The sequence below is a fragment of the Diadema antillarum genome, unplaced genomic scaffold, assembly GCF_040938485.1.
Source record: "Diadema antillarum isolate AM-2024a unplaced genomic scaffold, OU_Dant_1.0 seq00001143_RagTag, whole genome shotgun sequence".
NCBI lineage: Eukaryota > Metazoa > Echinodermata > Echinoidea > Diadematoida > Diadematidae > Diadema > Diadema antillarum.
The window spans coordinates 236,679-254,466 of NW_027271955.1; the positions used below are offsets into that span (position 1 = coordinate 236,679).

At 36.1% G+C, this 17,788-nt stretch overlaps 2 protein-coding genes across 2 annotated transcripts in view; both read right to left on the reverse strand.

Annotated features, from left to right (window-relative positions):
* LOC139744170 (uncharacterized) overlaps positions 1 to 551 on the reverse strand; it is a 204,183-nt gene extending 203,632 nt beyond the window's left edge. The window contains exon 1 of the mRNA XM_071654624.1: positions 133 to 551. Coding sequence (XP_071510725.1) covers positions 133 to 402 — 270 coding nt within the window. The 5' untranslated portion in view covers positions 403 to 551. The remainder of the gene's footprint in view (positions 1 to 132) is intronic.
* A 16,683-nt stretch (positions 552 to 17,234) lies between these two features.
* Positions 17,235 to 17,788, reverse strand: part of LOC139744165 (uncharacterized) — a 39,287-nt gene continuing 38,733 nt past the window's right edge. The window contains exon 19 of the mRNA XM_071654617.1: positions 17,235 to 17,632. Within this exon, the coding sequence (XP_071510718.1) occupies positions 17,564 to 17,632 (69 nt within the window). The 3' untranslated portion in view covers positions 17,235 to 17,563. The remainder of the gene's footprint in view (positions 17,633 to 17,788) is intronic.

Sequence of the window (17,788 nt, forward strand, 5' to 3'; positions counted from 1 at the left end):
GACAGACTCACTCCCAGCCAGCCAGCCAGCCTTTGTCAAGTCTTTTTCTCTTGCGTTCGAGGGTCTGGGCTCTAATAATGTCGGGTTGGTCACCACGATTTCCAATAAACAACAGAATGTGATAGGACTCACCTCTAAGGCATCTAAAGACGAGTAACTTGAAATTGCAAACCCATCGATAATGTCCTCATCATTCCCAGAGCTCGAGCGAGACGATTTTCGCCTTTTGGGCCTGTGTCTTGTGCGCTCACGTCCCCTAGGGGGAGGGGGATTGTCTTCATCATCTTCGCCGCTGCCCGCGTTGTTCTGTTGTTGACTCTGCCGCTGTTGTTGCTGCTTCATTTCTTGTGCTCGTTCACGCCGCCGATTACGCTGCGATCGCTGCTTAGATTCGCCTTCCATGGCGACGAGGAAGAGGTGGATACTCACCTATGCTTACCCAAGAGTCAACACAACGATAGTAAGAATCCAAATGGTGACAAAATGTTCCAGAAATACGCGTATTTTCCGAAAATTTCCGACAGAAAAAGACACCCACTACCGTACTACATTAGCGGAAAACGACACGGAAGAGAGCGTGTCGGTAATTAACCAAAAGAGGGCGCTTTCATTTTCATTTTTTTTCTCCCCCCTCGTAAGTCGTTCGCCGTGTTTTCTTGGTGCTTTCCCACAAGCACCACCCTACTTGATTTGTTTGTTTGTTTGTTCGTTTGTTTGTTTGTTTGTTTGTTTGTTGGGGGTTTTTTCCCCTCATCCAATGCTACGTTACCGAAGAAAAGTCTGGGTGTAAATTATTAATTTGTGATTGTAACACTGCAAACATCTCAGTTCAGTCGATGTTCACAGCATATTTTGTCAAATGCACCTAGTTATTAGTGCATAATCTATATTATAATCATCCACTGATATGAATAACTGTATATAGTATTTCGATAATTCAACATAAAATCCATAGTTTAACATGATTGGCTATCAATCTAAGAGTGATTTTTTTTTCAATAATCAAGCTGGCTCAAGATAGCCGATAAAATAAAATCAAACTAACAAAATGTCCACAGTTTTGGTGTATTTGACAAGAAATATTGAAGTCGTAAAACTCTTTACTGATATATGCTTTTGAGGAACAATGAATTTAGTTAAAATACACATGCAAATAGAATCTAAAAGTCATTATCTCTCACATCTGTACTTTGTTTATAGGACTACGTGAGAACTGCTCAGTCTCTCCTCTCATAGTGACTGAGATGGAATAATTCCCATTCCCTGTAAGAAGTAACCTCTGCTAAATTGTTATATCTGAGAAAATTTGATGGTGATAATTTAATTCAGGTCCTTGAAAATTATATACACACATATAGATTTGCAAAGATGTGCAGGTAAGCGAATGCCTTAATTTAGCTGGACATGTTGCTATGACTGATGCAGATTCTTCTGTGAAAGCACACAAAGACTTTCTTATGCCTTTTCCTTCTTTTCCCCATCCAGATGTTACTTTGTTTGATAAAATTATGCATATGTGTTTATTGTATATGTAGGTTTCATGTATGATCTCTGTGGGTTTCCAAATCCAGCAGGTTAACCTAATATAAATATGATTGAATGCTTGATTGAATGTTTGAATGCAAAGGCAGATAAACACCTTTTTTTTTTAATGTAAGGTCATCATCAATAGAGAAAAAAATGAATCTTTTCATCATTGCTGCAATCATTACACAAGAAATATTTTAGAGAATATTAAAGTCACAGCATACACACACACACACATATATATATATACATATATTTACCAATAATTATCATTATTTTGTTGTTGTTTTTTTTTGTATTTCAGGAGATTCAATCTCACATATCTCAAGTTTATAACATTGGATATATTGGTTTTTGCATTTTGGTTTTTGCATATGAAAACTGGGTAGCATGGGGATTCATATTTACATCACACTCACCTCTGTGGCTCTTATTCAAAACTTATCACTGACTGTTAGCAGTTTGTGGAAGCAGTTAACTCTTTATGTGCCATGGTGGAAACCCCCCATGTGCCACATTATTCTGAGACACCAATGTAGTCATGAGTTGAGAAAACATTCTGTTTTTCAAATCTACATAACTTTTATAGATTTCTGTTAAATTGTAGACAAAGTGAGCAAAGTTGTAGAGAAAATGTCAAGCTTTGCATTGATGTAAATTCTATGACAAATTTATAATTTTTTTTCTTTCAAATGCCCAGTAGCTACATTACTGTAAATGCATGACTTTTGCACACAAAGCAGTGAGAGAAACTTAGAATTTGCACACAAATCCAGTATGAAACACTTTAATCAATCACCACATGTAATGCAAATTATAGACGAGAGGAACGGAATCGCGAGAAACGCTTTCATTGTATTGTGGCATTTGGCGATTTATCGATGGGTTTGGGCAGGTTTTTACATTTGAGCGGAATATGCGAAGTTGGCACGCCGTCGACTGAGTCGGACGTGCGAACGTGGCACATAAAGAGTTAAAGAAATAATGAAAACAGTCTTGTACTAGTGGTAGCAACAGAGCTACCAAGTCTCACGCACTCTGTGAGACTCAAGCATTTAGGGTCTGTCTCACGATCTCACGCATGGCACCCATTTTTCTCACGCATATGGTGAAGTCTGCAATTTGGGCCAAAAATAAGGAGCATAGCTCAAAGGATTAAAGTGATGGTTGCAATTGAAGGTATATTTCCCTTTTGCCTTTCAAAATTAGTAAAAAATAGTCACTTAAGTATGCACCAGATCGCATCATTAAGAGCTAATAATTTAAAAAAGCTCCCTACCATGGGAGGGGGACACCCTCCTCGTTCGCGTGCGCATGCGCGCGAGCGCTGAGACGCCGAGTCATAAACATCTCACTCATAAAAGTTTTTTGAACTTAGCATCTCTGTAGCAATGGACCCACTATAGCTGTGCTGTTGATTTTAATTTGATGCCTTTTAGCCACTCGGGAAAATTTAAATTGCAAAGTATCAAGACACATCTGTATATCTGTGTGTGTGATATGTAGATGAGTGTGTGTGTGTGTGTGTGTGTGAGTGTGTTTGCTTGTGTATGTTTGTGTCTATGTGTATGCATATACGTCATATGTGTACATATAAGTAAATGCAAACACCAAAACAACAAACTTCAGATTTGTTTTAAAAGTGCAACATTTTGTATTCCTCACCATTCATTGATTAGAATTGGACATTACGTGTTTAACTCATATAGGTGTATTATGTTACTGCTCTCACTGGATAATACCTTTTTTTTTTTCATCGTCTTCTTCTTTTCTTCTTCTTTATTTTTTAGCAAACAGAGTATGACCATAGATAGGCAAATGCCATTCTTCTGTAATAAAACACATAATGACAAGCACAAATACATGGGGCTAATGAGCTTATAATGTGAGCTTCATGAAGTCTTAATTTGTTGTTCAGTACTCATGGCGGTCAGGCTTAAAGGGGAATGAAACCCAGATATACATGTGGATTGAATGAATGCAGCAATATCAGTAGAACACATCAGCAAAGTTTGAGGAAAATCGGATGATCAATTCAAAAGTTATGAATTTGGTCCAGCCATGGCTGGATGAGAAGACTACTACAGTTCGTGGCATCATGTATGTACAACAATATAAAGAAAATATAAAGAGAATTCTACAATTTTTTTTTTCTGAAAAGTACACAGTTCTCAGCATGTTACTGAACTTTCTTATGGGTAATGTTACTCCACCTGCTTTCTGAAACAGGCAAGTCAAGGGCTCCTTTATTATGTTGGAAAAGTGAAAATATTCTGACTTTTCTTTATATTTTCTTTATATAGCTGTTCATCGGTAATGTCATGAACTGCAGTAGTCTTTTCACCCAGCCATGGCTGCACCAAAACTTAAAAATTTTATAACTTTTGAACAAATTGTCCGATTTCCCTAAAACTGTGCTGATGTGTTCTACTAATATCACTATATTCCCTCACTATTCATGTGTTCATTTTGGGTTTCATTCTCCTTTTGTACAAGAAGTCAGTGATATCTGCATTCACTGTGGAGGGGGTTGCTTATAATCAAGCTATACGGTGCTGAAAAATTCCTATAGAAAGGTCAAAGGTAGCAAAATTTGAAAATGTTCGAAAGGAATCTTTAATTCCCTCTGGGCTCCACTTTCATTATAGTTTACTGACTTACTAATAATTTCTATAAAGGACAGGGATGCCAAGTTCAAAAAAAATTTATGAGTGAGATTTTCATGACTCGGCGTCTCGGCACGCGAATGTGCGCGCGAACGAGGGTGTGGGAGGGGTTTTTCCCCCCTGCGGCCTCCCACGGTAGGGAGCTTTTTCAATTTTTAGCTCTTAATGGTACGATCAGGTGCATACTTAAGTGACTATTTTTTACTTATTTTGAAGCAAGACAAAAGGGAAATGTACCTTCAATTGCAACTATCACTTTAATCTTTTGGGCTATGCTCATTATTATAGGCCCAAGTTGCAGACTTCGCCCGATGCGTGAGAAAAATGGGTGTCATGCGTGAGATCGTGAGATGGCCCCTAAATGCTTGAGTCTCACGCAGAATGCGTGAGACTTGGTAGCTCTGAAAGGAAGTTCAGTGTCAACCTTGCTGCTGCCACAAATTCATGTGATCTAATGCATTGTACTAGCTGAAATTTTCATCAATTAATTTTTTTTTCATAAAAGTGCAAATATAAAGAAATTCATAACAACATTGACAATGCGCAAAATATCATTTCGAGAAACAAAAAAAAAAAAACAAAATCAAGCCATGCCAGCATTAGATTGCTTGCAACTAGTGGCTTCTGTAGGTCTAGTGAATTATGTTAACTTTTCTCAAGGTTTGTTAATCCAAAAATGAAATGAGGTTTGCCATTCTGGAGGTTCACTATTATGAAACATGCAAATTCCCTTTGATATCCAGACGTTTTTTAATCCAAAAATGAAAAGAGAGTTGGTTAATCGGAACATTTGTGGAGTAGTAATGTTCCAAAGGTTTATTATTCTGAAGGTTTCTTAATCTGAAAAAATGAAATAAGGTTTGTTATTCCAGTGACGGTTTGTTAATCTGAAAATTGAATAAAGTTCGTTAATCTGGAAATGAACAGATGATATGTAGGCCTATTAACAAACAATCTGAATTGTAAACCCTATTTCATTTTTAAATTTCGAACCCAAGGAATAACTAGCCTTATTTCATTTTGGAATCATGAACTTTCAGAATAACTAACCTTCGGATTAACAAACCTTATTTTATTTTTTGATTAATGAACCTTTGGAATAACTAACCTTCGGAATAACAAACGTTATTTCATTTTCAGATTAACAAAACTTTTGAGTAACGAACTGTAACCAATCTACCATGCTTCCTAGGCCATGATGTAGAGAAAGTTGATGCACAACATGCTAGTACAGTATATACACTATGTACAGGAAATCTTCAAGTAAAAACATTCAGTTGGTCTACTAGTGCTGTAGTTTGCTGCTCATTCTAATCTATTTTGTGAAAGGTGAAGTAACGGTAGCACACAAAAATGTCTGACTTCTAATTCACAGAAATATCTGTACACAAATATTTTGCCTGGTATGTGAACTTGTTTACATGTGTTTAGTAACAATAATAATGATAATAATAATGATAATAATAACTATAACAACAACAATAATAATAATAATAATAATAATAATAATGATAATAATAATAATAATAATGATAATAATAATAATAATAATAATGATAATGATAATGATAATAATGATAATAATAATAATAATAATGTTAATAATAATAATAATAATAATAATGATAATAATAATAATAATAGTGATAATAATGATAATATTTATACATGGCCCTAAAATATATAATAGATATATAGTTTCATCATTTTTTTCTAATGAACCCACTGTATCTGTAGATGGATTGTGCCTCAAGGATATTGAATACAGCTGTTCATGCACTTGAAATGAGTCATGTTGGCAAGGTGGCAATAAAAAGTTTGCATCAAACCTGACTCATATATGAGTTAAGTCACATGCACTTCTATGATGTAAATGAAACAAAAACAAAAAAAATAAATAATGCATGTGTATATATATATATATATATATATGTATGCATGCATTTATATATTCATCTGTCTAAAAGCTCTTACAAGTGGCACCATGAAAGGTTATGCAATTATATGTACAAGAGTTCTTCAAAGTTATCAATCAAATTGAGCATAATAGAGTTGATCATCACCAAAGTCGGTGGAAACAGAAAACTCTCAACTGCTCTCGGGTATGAAGTGAAGAGCACTATTAGTTATTAATTGCATTTTTATTGGAAACAAAAACAAACTTATCCCCTTTATAATGATGTACACACACACAAACATACATATACTCATACACACACAAACACCTACATATATATGTACATACATATGCACATATACATGCACATATACACACAACACGATACATACACATAGGTATGCATATTACATACATACATACATACTGTACATACATACAAACATACATACAAACATAAATACACGCATGCAGACACACATACACACATGCATGCATGCATGCATGTGTATGCATGTATTCAGCACATTCAAATTCTTTTCCAGACTTATATAATTTATATACACACACACAGTGAATTAATGCACTCATACGCCAATGATTAATATGAGAATACTTGTGTGGATCACCGGCAGTTTATTACTGTTGCCACATGGGAATGTCTGCCATTAACAGTTTGACACACTCGCACAAATCATCATGGTTATATTGAGATGCGGCCAGACTGTGTACACGTACAAACGTCTGTCTCTCTATATATCTATTCACACTGGATGAAATTCTTATTAAAATTTGATCTTCTGCTCATTCACAAAATTATATACACATAATTTATTTCATCCCCTACCTGTACAAAAATCACACAACTCAACACTTTTTTTAATCACGAAAATATACTGTCAAATATCTATATGCACACAACATAGCACATGTTCAATATATACCTTATAAATTGATAATAGCAACTTGATTCACACACAACATTTTGGTCAGTTGTGTAGGTGTTTTTTCCTCTTTCTTCTTCTTCCTGTTGACAAAATATATGCGTATGAAAAATTGCTTTAATCCATGACAATAAATAAAAAAAGGCACTCCAAATGTGCTATGTACAGAAATCAAGGCATATGAAATAAGTCTTCTGATTGGATGAAGCAGATGAAATTGATTAATTTGAATTCCTGGTCAACTCTTTGTTCATCACAGCAAACAAATGTGTATCACATACAATTTTTCATATACTTCATGCACACACATAAGAAAGAACAAAAACACACTATTTAAGCATTGTTCACACCTTACGTGAGCACCACCAACATACCATTATAATCATCAAAAGGTGCATTCACATTAAAATTACCATTGTATTAAATACCTTGATAATTTGTTCTCACTGTTCTCATGACCAAAATACTACGGTAATAGATGTCTCTGGGTGCATCTACCTAAAATTTCTGACGCATGATCGGGATCCTTAATGCCTTCGAGGCATTTTCAGAGGTTAGACATAATTATGCACCCATGTTTTCAAAGGTGTTTAGAAATGCCATTCAAAGGGCACTTTGAAACGTGTTTGAGACCACGATAGCTCATCTGTGAGTAGATAAATGCAATGCCGTTTTGAAATGCGTTTGTATCTCAAGGTCAACTCCAAGCTGTTTCCAGTTGTGTTCGCTGCCCATTATTTATATGTGCATGATGAGGCATGTTTGGTGGTACCAAGTTGACCTTTACTTCCCAGGTCAAACGGAACAAAACCATTGTGCAATGACAACACATGAATCATGGTTGTATGATGGTCAGATAAAAGCGGCTCCAGAGAATCGCGTTTCAAATCACCTTTGCAAACACCATTCCAAACGCATTTTGAAAAGCGATTATCTCTCTAGTTATAGATACACACAGCCACAGTATTTCCATTGATATTATTCTCATGCACGAAATACCGTGGTATTTCTGCCCTGAAAGCACACCTCTCCGCGGTAAGCACTGCATAGTATGCATGTATCTCCTTAGGGGTAAAGATAGGAAATGTGTCAGATCACGTTAGAAATATACCATACTGTGATGGATGCTACTTTGTGACATGATTCACACTCTAAGCTCACATTTCGAGCAAAGTCTGAATTATAACACTTACCAAGGTATTTTGTGGTGTATTTGCATTCACATCGCAAAATATTGCGGCATTTCAAATACTGCAATATTCCACTGTAAGTGTGAAAGGACCTTATGTGGAATAACATGACAGGACCTCTCCATATCTAATGTTTGAAATTATTGGCACCAAACTTATTGTGATATCACCATGTCCTTTTAACTGTGGTGAGCTGCGATTTAACACACAAAGTATACGTTTCCATGATTAATATGTATTACAGTGTCTGTCCAGCTCATTCACATCTAAATTCTATCAAATACCATTGCTGCATGACACACTCAATAGTCATTTAATTTGCCTACTCAAAATATATAAAACATATAATGATGACATCGTGAAAATGACATTTATTACCTGCATCAAATAATTATGGGACAATCAATTAATTACCGCCTTTGTTCATACATCATAAACAGCTGATGTATATAAAGTACTATCAAAAAAAAAATCAAAACACACTGTTGAGAATGTAACAGAATCAACAGTGAGGCAGTAATAGTTAACAGAAAATGCAATTTGACATCCTATTACACATTAGCACTTGGACTACACTTACATTATATAATATGTCTCTGTCTCTGTCTGTCTGTCTGTCTGTCTCTCTCTCTCTCTCTGTCTCGACTATATGAATTGATGTAATAGTCCGTTACAATGAAACACTATATATCCCAAACCTTGTATCAACTCTCAAATTGTTCTAACAGAGTATTATCACACTGTCATATGGATATCATCATAATGATAAATATTTGCTATTAAAAAAAAGAAAGTGAAATTATCATTAATCCCATATAAATGGTACTGAAAAAAAAGGTCTACAGTAAACTGAACAGCTTTAAACACCTCCATTTTTTCCTGACACAAAAATGGGCAAAAGATGGGATAAAAACAAAGAAGGTTCTCTACTACAATGACAGTAAGTATCTTCTGTAACGTTTTGGTGTGTCATCATTTAGTGGTTTGTAGATACATCTACAATTTGTATTTATTTTCTGTTTTATTTTCTTGACAAGTAGAAAGGTGTAACTTTGTTATTTTTGAAGTTTCACACATTTGTCTAAGTATTCAACTTTACTTTTTGGTCTTTCTGTCCAATTATTAACAATATGACATGTGCTGAGTTGTGATATAGGCCCTATATGTAAGCTGCATAAGACAGTATTTAAGAATTCACTGTAAATATTCAGAGGCTATGGCAACACTTGCACCCTTTCATAAAGAAAAGGAATCAGTGCGAAAAATTGCTGGAGTAACCCTTGAACACCTGATTATGGGCATGTTATTATCAAAAACGCATTGGCTACGACGTAGATGACTAGGATGCGTCATTTATGTTGTTGTTTTTTTCAGGGCAGAATCCTTTATACTTTTTGTCGACTGTTGTTAGTCATCTCGGGCAAACCGTGAGAAGTGTTTATCCTCCCCCCATTTTCCATGGTGTACATGATCATGTGTTAGGGTTAGGGTGTGGAGCATGACTACAGATGTATAGTGTGTTTATGTAGAAATGGACTGCTTGGGCAATGTGTTTTGTGCTATGAATTGGGGTTTATCAAAAACAAACTTTACTTTTTTTTCAACAAAATAAAACAATCAAAAGATAGAGAGTGAACAGAATGGCATTGTGACAACGAATCCTATCAGTATGATAGCATGAAGCTATATAAAGAAGTTACCAGTATGTACATAGCACAATGAATAAGACAAAGAGACCACTTCATTCAAGTGATGTGACAGAAAGGCACATCAACATCCAAACATGGCACAGTAATTACAGCATAAAGCATATCTATGCATTATCTATCATACTTAGAGAAAGTAATGACACTTTTTGAGAAAAAAAAAATATAGAAACACATACATTATTGACATCTCTCTATAATTCTGACCAAAATTTGTTGTCAATGTATGAAATGAATAAATGGAACACCTGACTACAACGACTGATACTAGCATCAAGCGCATTTCCTTGATAGCCATACCATACCTTGATTGCAATGATACAACACATCCAGGGTGGGAGAGACTGGAAATTATATAAGGCCTACTACTGAAATATATGCCAAAAACACTTTAAAATTTCCCTGTCAAATTCCGTTAGGTCCGCATATTCTGTTTGTACGAAATATAACAAAACTGATCATAAAAACTGACCTCATTGCCCTTATATGTAATCAGGGATGAAGTAGCACCAGTAAGAAATGCTCACTGGCACATCAAAGTAACACGATGCTACCTTAATCTGGAAAATATGATCATGCTTGGAATGGCAATGTGTATCACAATACCATGATGCTATCCAAAGAAAAGACCCTCACCTTGACATACACTCTAGCAAGCCTGTAAAAAAAAAACCAACCACAACAAAAACAAAAAACAAAACAAAAAACATAAACCAACAAACAACAACAACAAAATCTGCAGACCTTTATAGGTAATGATACCACTAACACCTTTGCTGGAATCAGATTTACAGCTTGGCTTGTAAGGCCAGAGTTATAACACCCTTTCTATCCTGTCTCTATCAAAGGCAATTCGGTCTCTGAATGGGGTGTTGTGAAACCCATTAGCTTTAATCTTGGCAGCTTGTCACTCCTTTGTCTTGTGACCCATACCTCAGTTAACACACCTTAAAGACGAAATGGATGCCCATGAACCTGCATGTCCATGTGGATCACAGCCAGCCAGCCAATAAAACGGCATGAAAGAAAAGGAGATGGGATAATGGGGCGGCTTACAAAATGGTTAACGATGAGCTATTACAAAGGTCTCTCATACTGAAGACCTCTGGGATCAATGGAGGATAAAGGAGCCTGTTGTACACCAGATAGATTGGGATGAACAAATCCATTCTTGTCTCTCACGGTTGACTGGGCCCCAGCAGAATAGCATGTTTTTGAGACTACAGGTAGCTGCTCCATCCCTATCTCTCTGACAAAAAAAAAAAATGCAGCAACAATCCTTGGGCAATGATTTGAAAGCTGTCATTAAAGTGTCACTTATGGCTTCATATTAATTTTATTTTGCTGACAAGAGCCATGCTTTTACTGTACACTGTCATTAGGCTCTGGGATTAAGTGCACACAACAAACTGTTACAATCACAAACTGTTAGCTCCAGTTACAGACACTTCTTGCAGTAATCAGCTTGAGTTCTTTCAATAACAAAATAAAGTGATAACATCTATATAGTTTGAGAGGAAAGATGTTTCTCTTTGGCAGGGTTTTGACATTTGGATGATTGATTTATCCATATACCTACATGAGAAACAAAATTAATTCCTTCTGTGTGAAATGATAGATAGACTTTACATGTCAAGAGCACAAATACTTTAATAATTAATGGCAATAAGCCCAAAAGAATGTGAACACGACAGCTAGACCTGCATGTCGTGCAGTTTCTGTCTGTGATTGGTTAAAGGGAAGCAGTCCTGAGATTTTCACTGTACTGATAATTAAGAAGAGTAAAAAATATAACCTTTCACCAATTTATACGCATGGACATCAAAAATTGTCTCCTTACGCGATTTTAAAAAAATAATTCCTGCAAGCGATCGTGTAAGAGCCTGCCAAAAGGTGCAACGTCATTGATGCCCTACTCTCAAGTTGACAGCCGTGCTTCAGAGAAAACCAATTTAAGTGTTCAAAATGATCATATCTGATTTTTTCATAAAATGTGACAATATGTGGTTTTGTTATTTCAAACAAAATATTTCAAGCTTATTTATATATACAATTAATATAAAAATAAATAGTAAACATGTATTTATAAATAACTAGGGATGACGAGCAGAACACCGCTGGAAAGAGTTGTGCATCAATGACGTATGACTCTCCGCCAAGACTTGCTCATTTGCAGAGTCACACTTTTTTAACCGAAATGTACGAGCTTATTTGGTGATTTGAAAGTTTGTTTTTGATGAAAGTAGTTCATTGGAGGTACCAACAACAACATATTTTTTTTAATTTCGTGAGGACTGCGTCCCTTTAATTGGAGACTAAACCTGCTGCAACCAATCATGATATGGTCATAATCATAAACTCATTAAATGGTTCACTTGGTCTTATTATGCAAGCATGAAAAATGCTACTACAGTTCTCAATTGCATGTTTCCCCATCTTCTGCATGCATGACTGTTCCTGGGTGTGTACAAGTTTGTTTCTTCTTGAAAAGACTCATCACGCTCCATTCTCACCAATGACGATGCCATACAAAGTCATCACAGTTTACATAGTGATGGTATCAATGAATATATTGGAGATGGTGTTCTGTGAGAATAAAGTACGACTGCATGCATGCATAACAGACATTGTTGTTGATTGCAACTTGTGACTAGACGTGTGAAAAGAAAGAAAGAAAGAAAGCTCCTAAAACATGATTTCTCAGGCTCTAAACAGGGGTGTATCAAGGATTTTTTCGGGGGGGGGGGGGGGTCGTAATCACATTTTTTGGACCATTACCTTTGCTAGGGAGTGGAGCGACCGAGGGTGGGGGGGGGGGGTGTCCCCCCCTCCTTTTTTAATTTTATATCTTAAAATGGGGCCATTTGGTGCATACAAAAGTGACTTTTTTGGCATACTTAGAAAAACTCATTTATGTTAAAATTGGTGATTAAACCTGTGTTGGTCACTTACAAGTTCGTGAATCAGTAAGTTGAAAACTGTATTTTAAAAAAGTTGTTGACTTGCTACACCTTCCTAGAGTACAATTTGGTGGAACACCACCTGGTCACTTTTTTTCCTGTTGTACATAGGGTAAAAAGCCCTCGAAAAACAAATATGTCTTTTACAAAAAGTGGACCTATTGAATTTTTTTTTTTTTTTTTTTTTGGGGGGGGGGGGGTCATACGACCCTCCCGACCCCCCCCCCCCCCTTGCATACACCCATGCTAAAAGAAAGGACAAGGTTTACTCCATTTCAGAATCTGCCATTTTCTTCTACACATGTCACTTTATATCTTCTGCCCCAAAGAGGGACACAGCATTTTTGAAGGTGATAAACCCCTGTCTGCATGTTTCCCTCCTCCCCCCATTTTGATGAAAATGTCACATGCCAGTAGCAATTTGTGTCAAAGAACTCGCTCCAAAGCTAAGATCATACTGCATTCCTCTTTCAGCTGGGAGAAATTTAATAGTCCTCACATGCACTTCATCTTTCATCAAGTGCTCTTGGCTTGTCCACTCACCTGAACATGTACATTCTTCATGCAATTTTGAAGGTAAGATAAGACATATGTCAGTAACACATGACATTACACATCAGCACTTTAGACAGACCACTATGACTTTTTTTCCTGACATGACCCATAATGCTTTGTGAATGATGTTTACAACCTGTGACTTCTTCAAGACAAGTGATGTTATGTTCAGAGCAGCTTTCACATCGTAATGCGATAATTCAATTTAAAAAAAATATACAAACACACAAATTTTTAAATCATACTTTGTCTCTAACTATACTATACTGTAGTTAGTCACAGATGTATGTGTAATGAAAATTGTTGAAATTGTAGAAACTAGCCATAATGAGTATCATATTTGTATATATTATTTCTGATTATATTGAGTAAAAAAAGAATTGTAAATGATGCCATATGCAGAATAAATAAATCAAATCTAATCAAATCAAATCAAATCTAACAAGAAGCATTGTGTTGTAAGGAGAATCAATGATGGGGTGTTGACTAAAACAGGATAGATTTTGACAACTAGACGTTAAAAATCTAAAAATATGATACGACTTGTCAATATCTCATTGTCATAACTGACCTGAAGAATTGTGAGGCCTGTCTTCAATCAGATATAGAAGTTTGAGAGTATTTCTATGTCTATTCAAGACGTACCATTTATTAAGAGAAAAGGCTAGTGCAAATATTGTTTGGATGTTATTCTTCTGATGGCATTGCATGTTAACCTTGTCATTACATCACCACTACTATATTATAGGCCTATAACATATGACATATATTACATGACATATGTTTCATTAATTGGGATATGCAAAAGAATATGCAAAAGAATTTCATGAGTGGCTGCTTTCACAATCAAGAACCACAATGACAGAATGAAAAATAAGTACCAGTATTACAAATTTTCAATAGAAAAGTGAGAGATACTTCGGAGACAATTATGAGAAATTGTATTTTGGCTATGGGAGATAATATATTTGTGAGATGTTAATTCTGCAAATATCAGCTGTCTCACAAAACTTCAAAAAATGAAAACACTTTGAAATATATGTACCCCTAAACACAGCCTGTGGGTAGGGGAGGGCAGTAGGACATCACTGCATGCAAAAATAATACTGAATATAACATATGATATAAAAGCTACTGCAGTTACAGTAGCACACAACAATCAAAAGTCTACTGATTTATCGCTACCAAGCTTGTGCAATTTTATTTTGTCATTCTTGTTGGCAATAATTGTCTCATATCCATTGTGAAGCAGGGCAATGACATCAAATGGATGTTTGATAAGTGGGAAATTTGTTTGACGAAAACAGATCTTCCTTGATAAATGGGACATGTCTTTGACAGGGGTAAAGTACAGGGTCTCTGGTCGAGTGAGAAAATGGATTCTGATGAGAAAACGGTCATGTCTTGGTTGTTGTTATCGCAGTGTGTGTGATAGCATCAGCTGTTCTGTTATTGCGTCCCAGTTTTGAAGGAAGAGGGTAAGATATTGAAATACTGTATCAACTTTAAGGGGGGGGGGGGGGTTCTCTGGAACACTATTGCACTTTCCGCTTGACAATATTTCTGCAAGAGACATTGTGTACCACTTCACTTGTTAAAGGTCAAGTTTCCAAATGTTGTACTGAAAACATAAATGATCAAATAACCAAAGTATTATTCCCATTATTTTCATTATTATCACTCAAGAATTCTTATCATTCATACAACATTGTCCCAAATACATAAGTCTGTGTTAGTTATTCTGAACTACATGATCTTCAGCACGTTTAGCATGCCGTTTACTACTGGTCAGGTCAACAAACCCATCTTAGATTCAGAACAAAGTGTAGACAGGTTCTCTAAAAAAACATTTACATTCTAATCAACTTTGTTAACTCGTTGAAGAAGGACTGATTTTGCTACAACATGCATTTCCCATAGGCATCAGCCAGAGTATACTCAGGACTCGCCCTCAACGGGTTAATAACAACATTAAAATAATACTCCACCTACTGCGATACTACAGGAATACCACAACTAAATGAAAATGCATGGTTATCCCAGTTGTGCTCTGTGACTTTTGTGTGGAGATAATGACCAACTCATTTGCATTTTGTTTACAACATCACACCAATAAAAAAAAATCTATATGACTGCATGTAAAATATCAATTTCTTCTCTATCTTCCACAGATGGAATTGATTAATATGCTCATAAAAGGATCATTATGTATAAAAGTTGTGACAATCAAAGCAGTGATTTGGTTTGAGCTTTGGTCCTGAACAAAACCATTGTTGTGCATATAATATACTGGTATCTTAGCTAGAGCGCCCCATTGCATGAAAGATAAGGGAATACTTCAAGAATACACAAAAAGCAGTGCACTCATATGGCAAAATCAGTGTGGCATGTGCAGATTAGACTTGCAAAGAAATAGACTGGAAAGGGGAATGCTTTAGTTTAAATAATTTACCGTGTAATATATTTGGCCCATGTACAGCCAAGACGCATTTCTCTAGCCATGGAGAAGTGACTCAAACCAACAGTCTTTGACCTTCAACACGATATGAAATATTGCAAATGAGACACATGGCAAGGAGGTACATCGCCAGACTAAGATGCCAATTTCCCCCAATGTATCTGTCATAGAACAGTGGTGCCACCATTCAATAATCTGTGTGTTTGTGTGTGTGTGGGGGGGGGGGGGGGGGGGGGGGGAGGGGGCTAGCAAAGGCTAACCATTGATAGCAAAGTTGACTGCAAATTTCAAACAGCATTTGCCATCACTTCTTTTTCTTCAAATTCCTGTAGTTCTTTGCCCTATGCGGCAATAATTTCGCATTAGCTTTGAACTTGGAAGATGCCTTTAACCCTTTATGTGCTGGGAAATGTAGTGTTACATGTCAAGCTTTTTTAGTAGCATTCTGTAATCCAAACTCCAACTAGGTGTGAAGTTACTGAGCCCACTCAGGTGTAGCAATGTGCATCAGTCCAATGAGAGGGCTGTGGTGATGCTATACAGATTAAGGGATTAGTTAATCTCTATTCATTGACGATTAGTTTTCAGACATCCCTGCTAATCGGCAGAGAAAGTAGTTGTAGAAAGGAATAAACAAATTGAATTTTCCTGCTCTGTGGACACAACTATTAAGTTTGTTTGTGGAATGGTAATACCCTTAAGTTTATAGTATTACTCCCTTCTTATGTCGCTGAAGCCAGCATAACTTCTTCCACTGGTACAAAGGCTTATTACATTGTGCAACAATCTAGAGTAACATGCTGTATTCATTTGCACAGGCAAAAAAAAAATTAAGAAAAGATTAAAAAAAAAAAACATGAGTCATGTTTCTTACATAAGAAATATCTTTTACTAAAGAAGAAAGACTACCATTAGATAGTCTTGCAACCATCCTGTCCTATCATCTTTGGAAAAGGAATTATATCAAATGCTTTCACACATGCTGTGAATTCTCTGACACAAAATTCCTTTACTGACGTCATAAAACTGTTTCATTTTCCCTTACTTGCATAGACTTCCATTCTGCATACCATCATAAAAATGCCATTGAAAATAGGCACACTCGTTGTGGCTAGTAGAAATCGCCCACGTCCATTCAACACCGCAAACCACTGACATTTATTTCCATCTTTGTAAGAATTCCTATTCGAGATATCTGAATTAATTTCATCCTCTCTAAATCATTCTGAACCTGAACACAAATAACTTCTTCTGAACAAACAAACTAGTGAAAGAGCAGTATTTGTGGTTAGCTAGAACTCTGGCATTTTTTTTTGCAAGAGACTCGCTGTCATACCACCTGCCACATATGAATAAAAGACTCTGAAGCTTATCAAACTTGCAAATGACATCTTATGAGGTACAATGTTCATCTCCCCATTTATCTTCGCTCAGCTGGGTATCTCACTTTTTGATTAGTCTGATCAATTCTCGAACCTTCTCAGAAGAAAGAGATAATCTCTTCTTTTTTTTTTCAATGGATGGAATCAGCCTAGCACATCTTGTCAAATCTAAGATGATATCACGTGTGCAATTTTTCAATTTGTCGGAATCTTTAAAAAAAAAGAAGAAGAAAAAAGGGATGAATCCGGCTTCAGGCGCTGTGAGACAAACTGCAGGATTAAGGCACTGGTGAAGTTGATGCTGACTGAGACAGCTTGCTGTAGGCACGCTCCACTTTCATCAATTCCTAACAGTGAAAAGAAATGAAGACAAACACAATATGAAAATTGTTAGCTCGGTAAAAGTAGATCAATTCCACCATAGTCCATGATAATTCCACATAGTTCTCTTCGAAAAACACTTGGATTCCGCGGCATTATGCATCTGTATACTCTCTCATTCA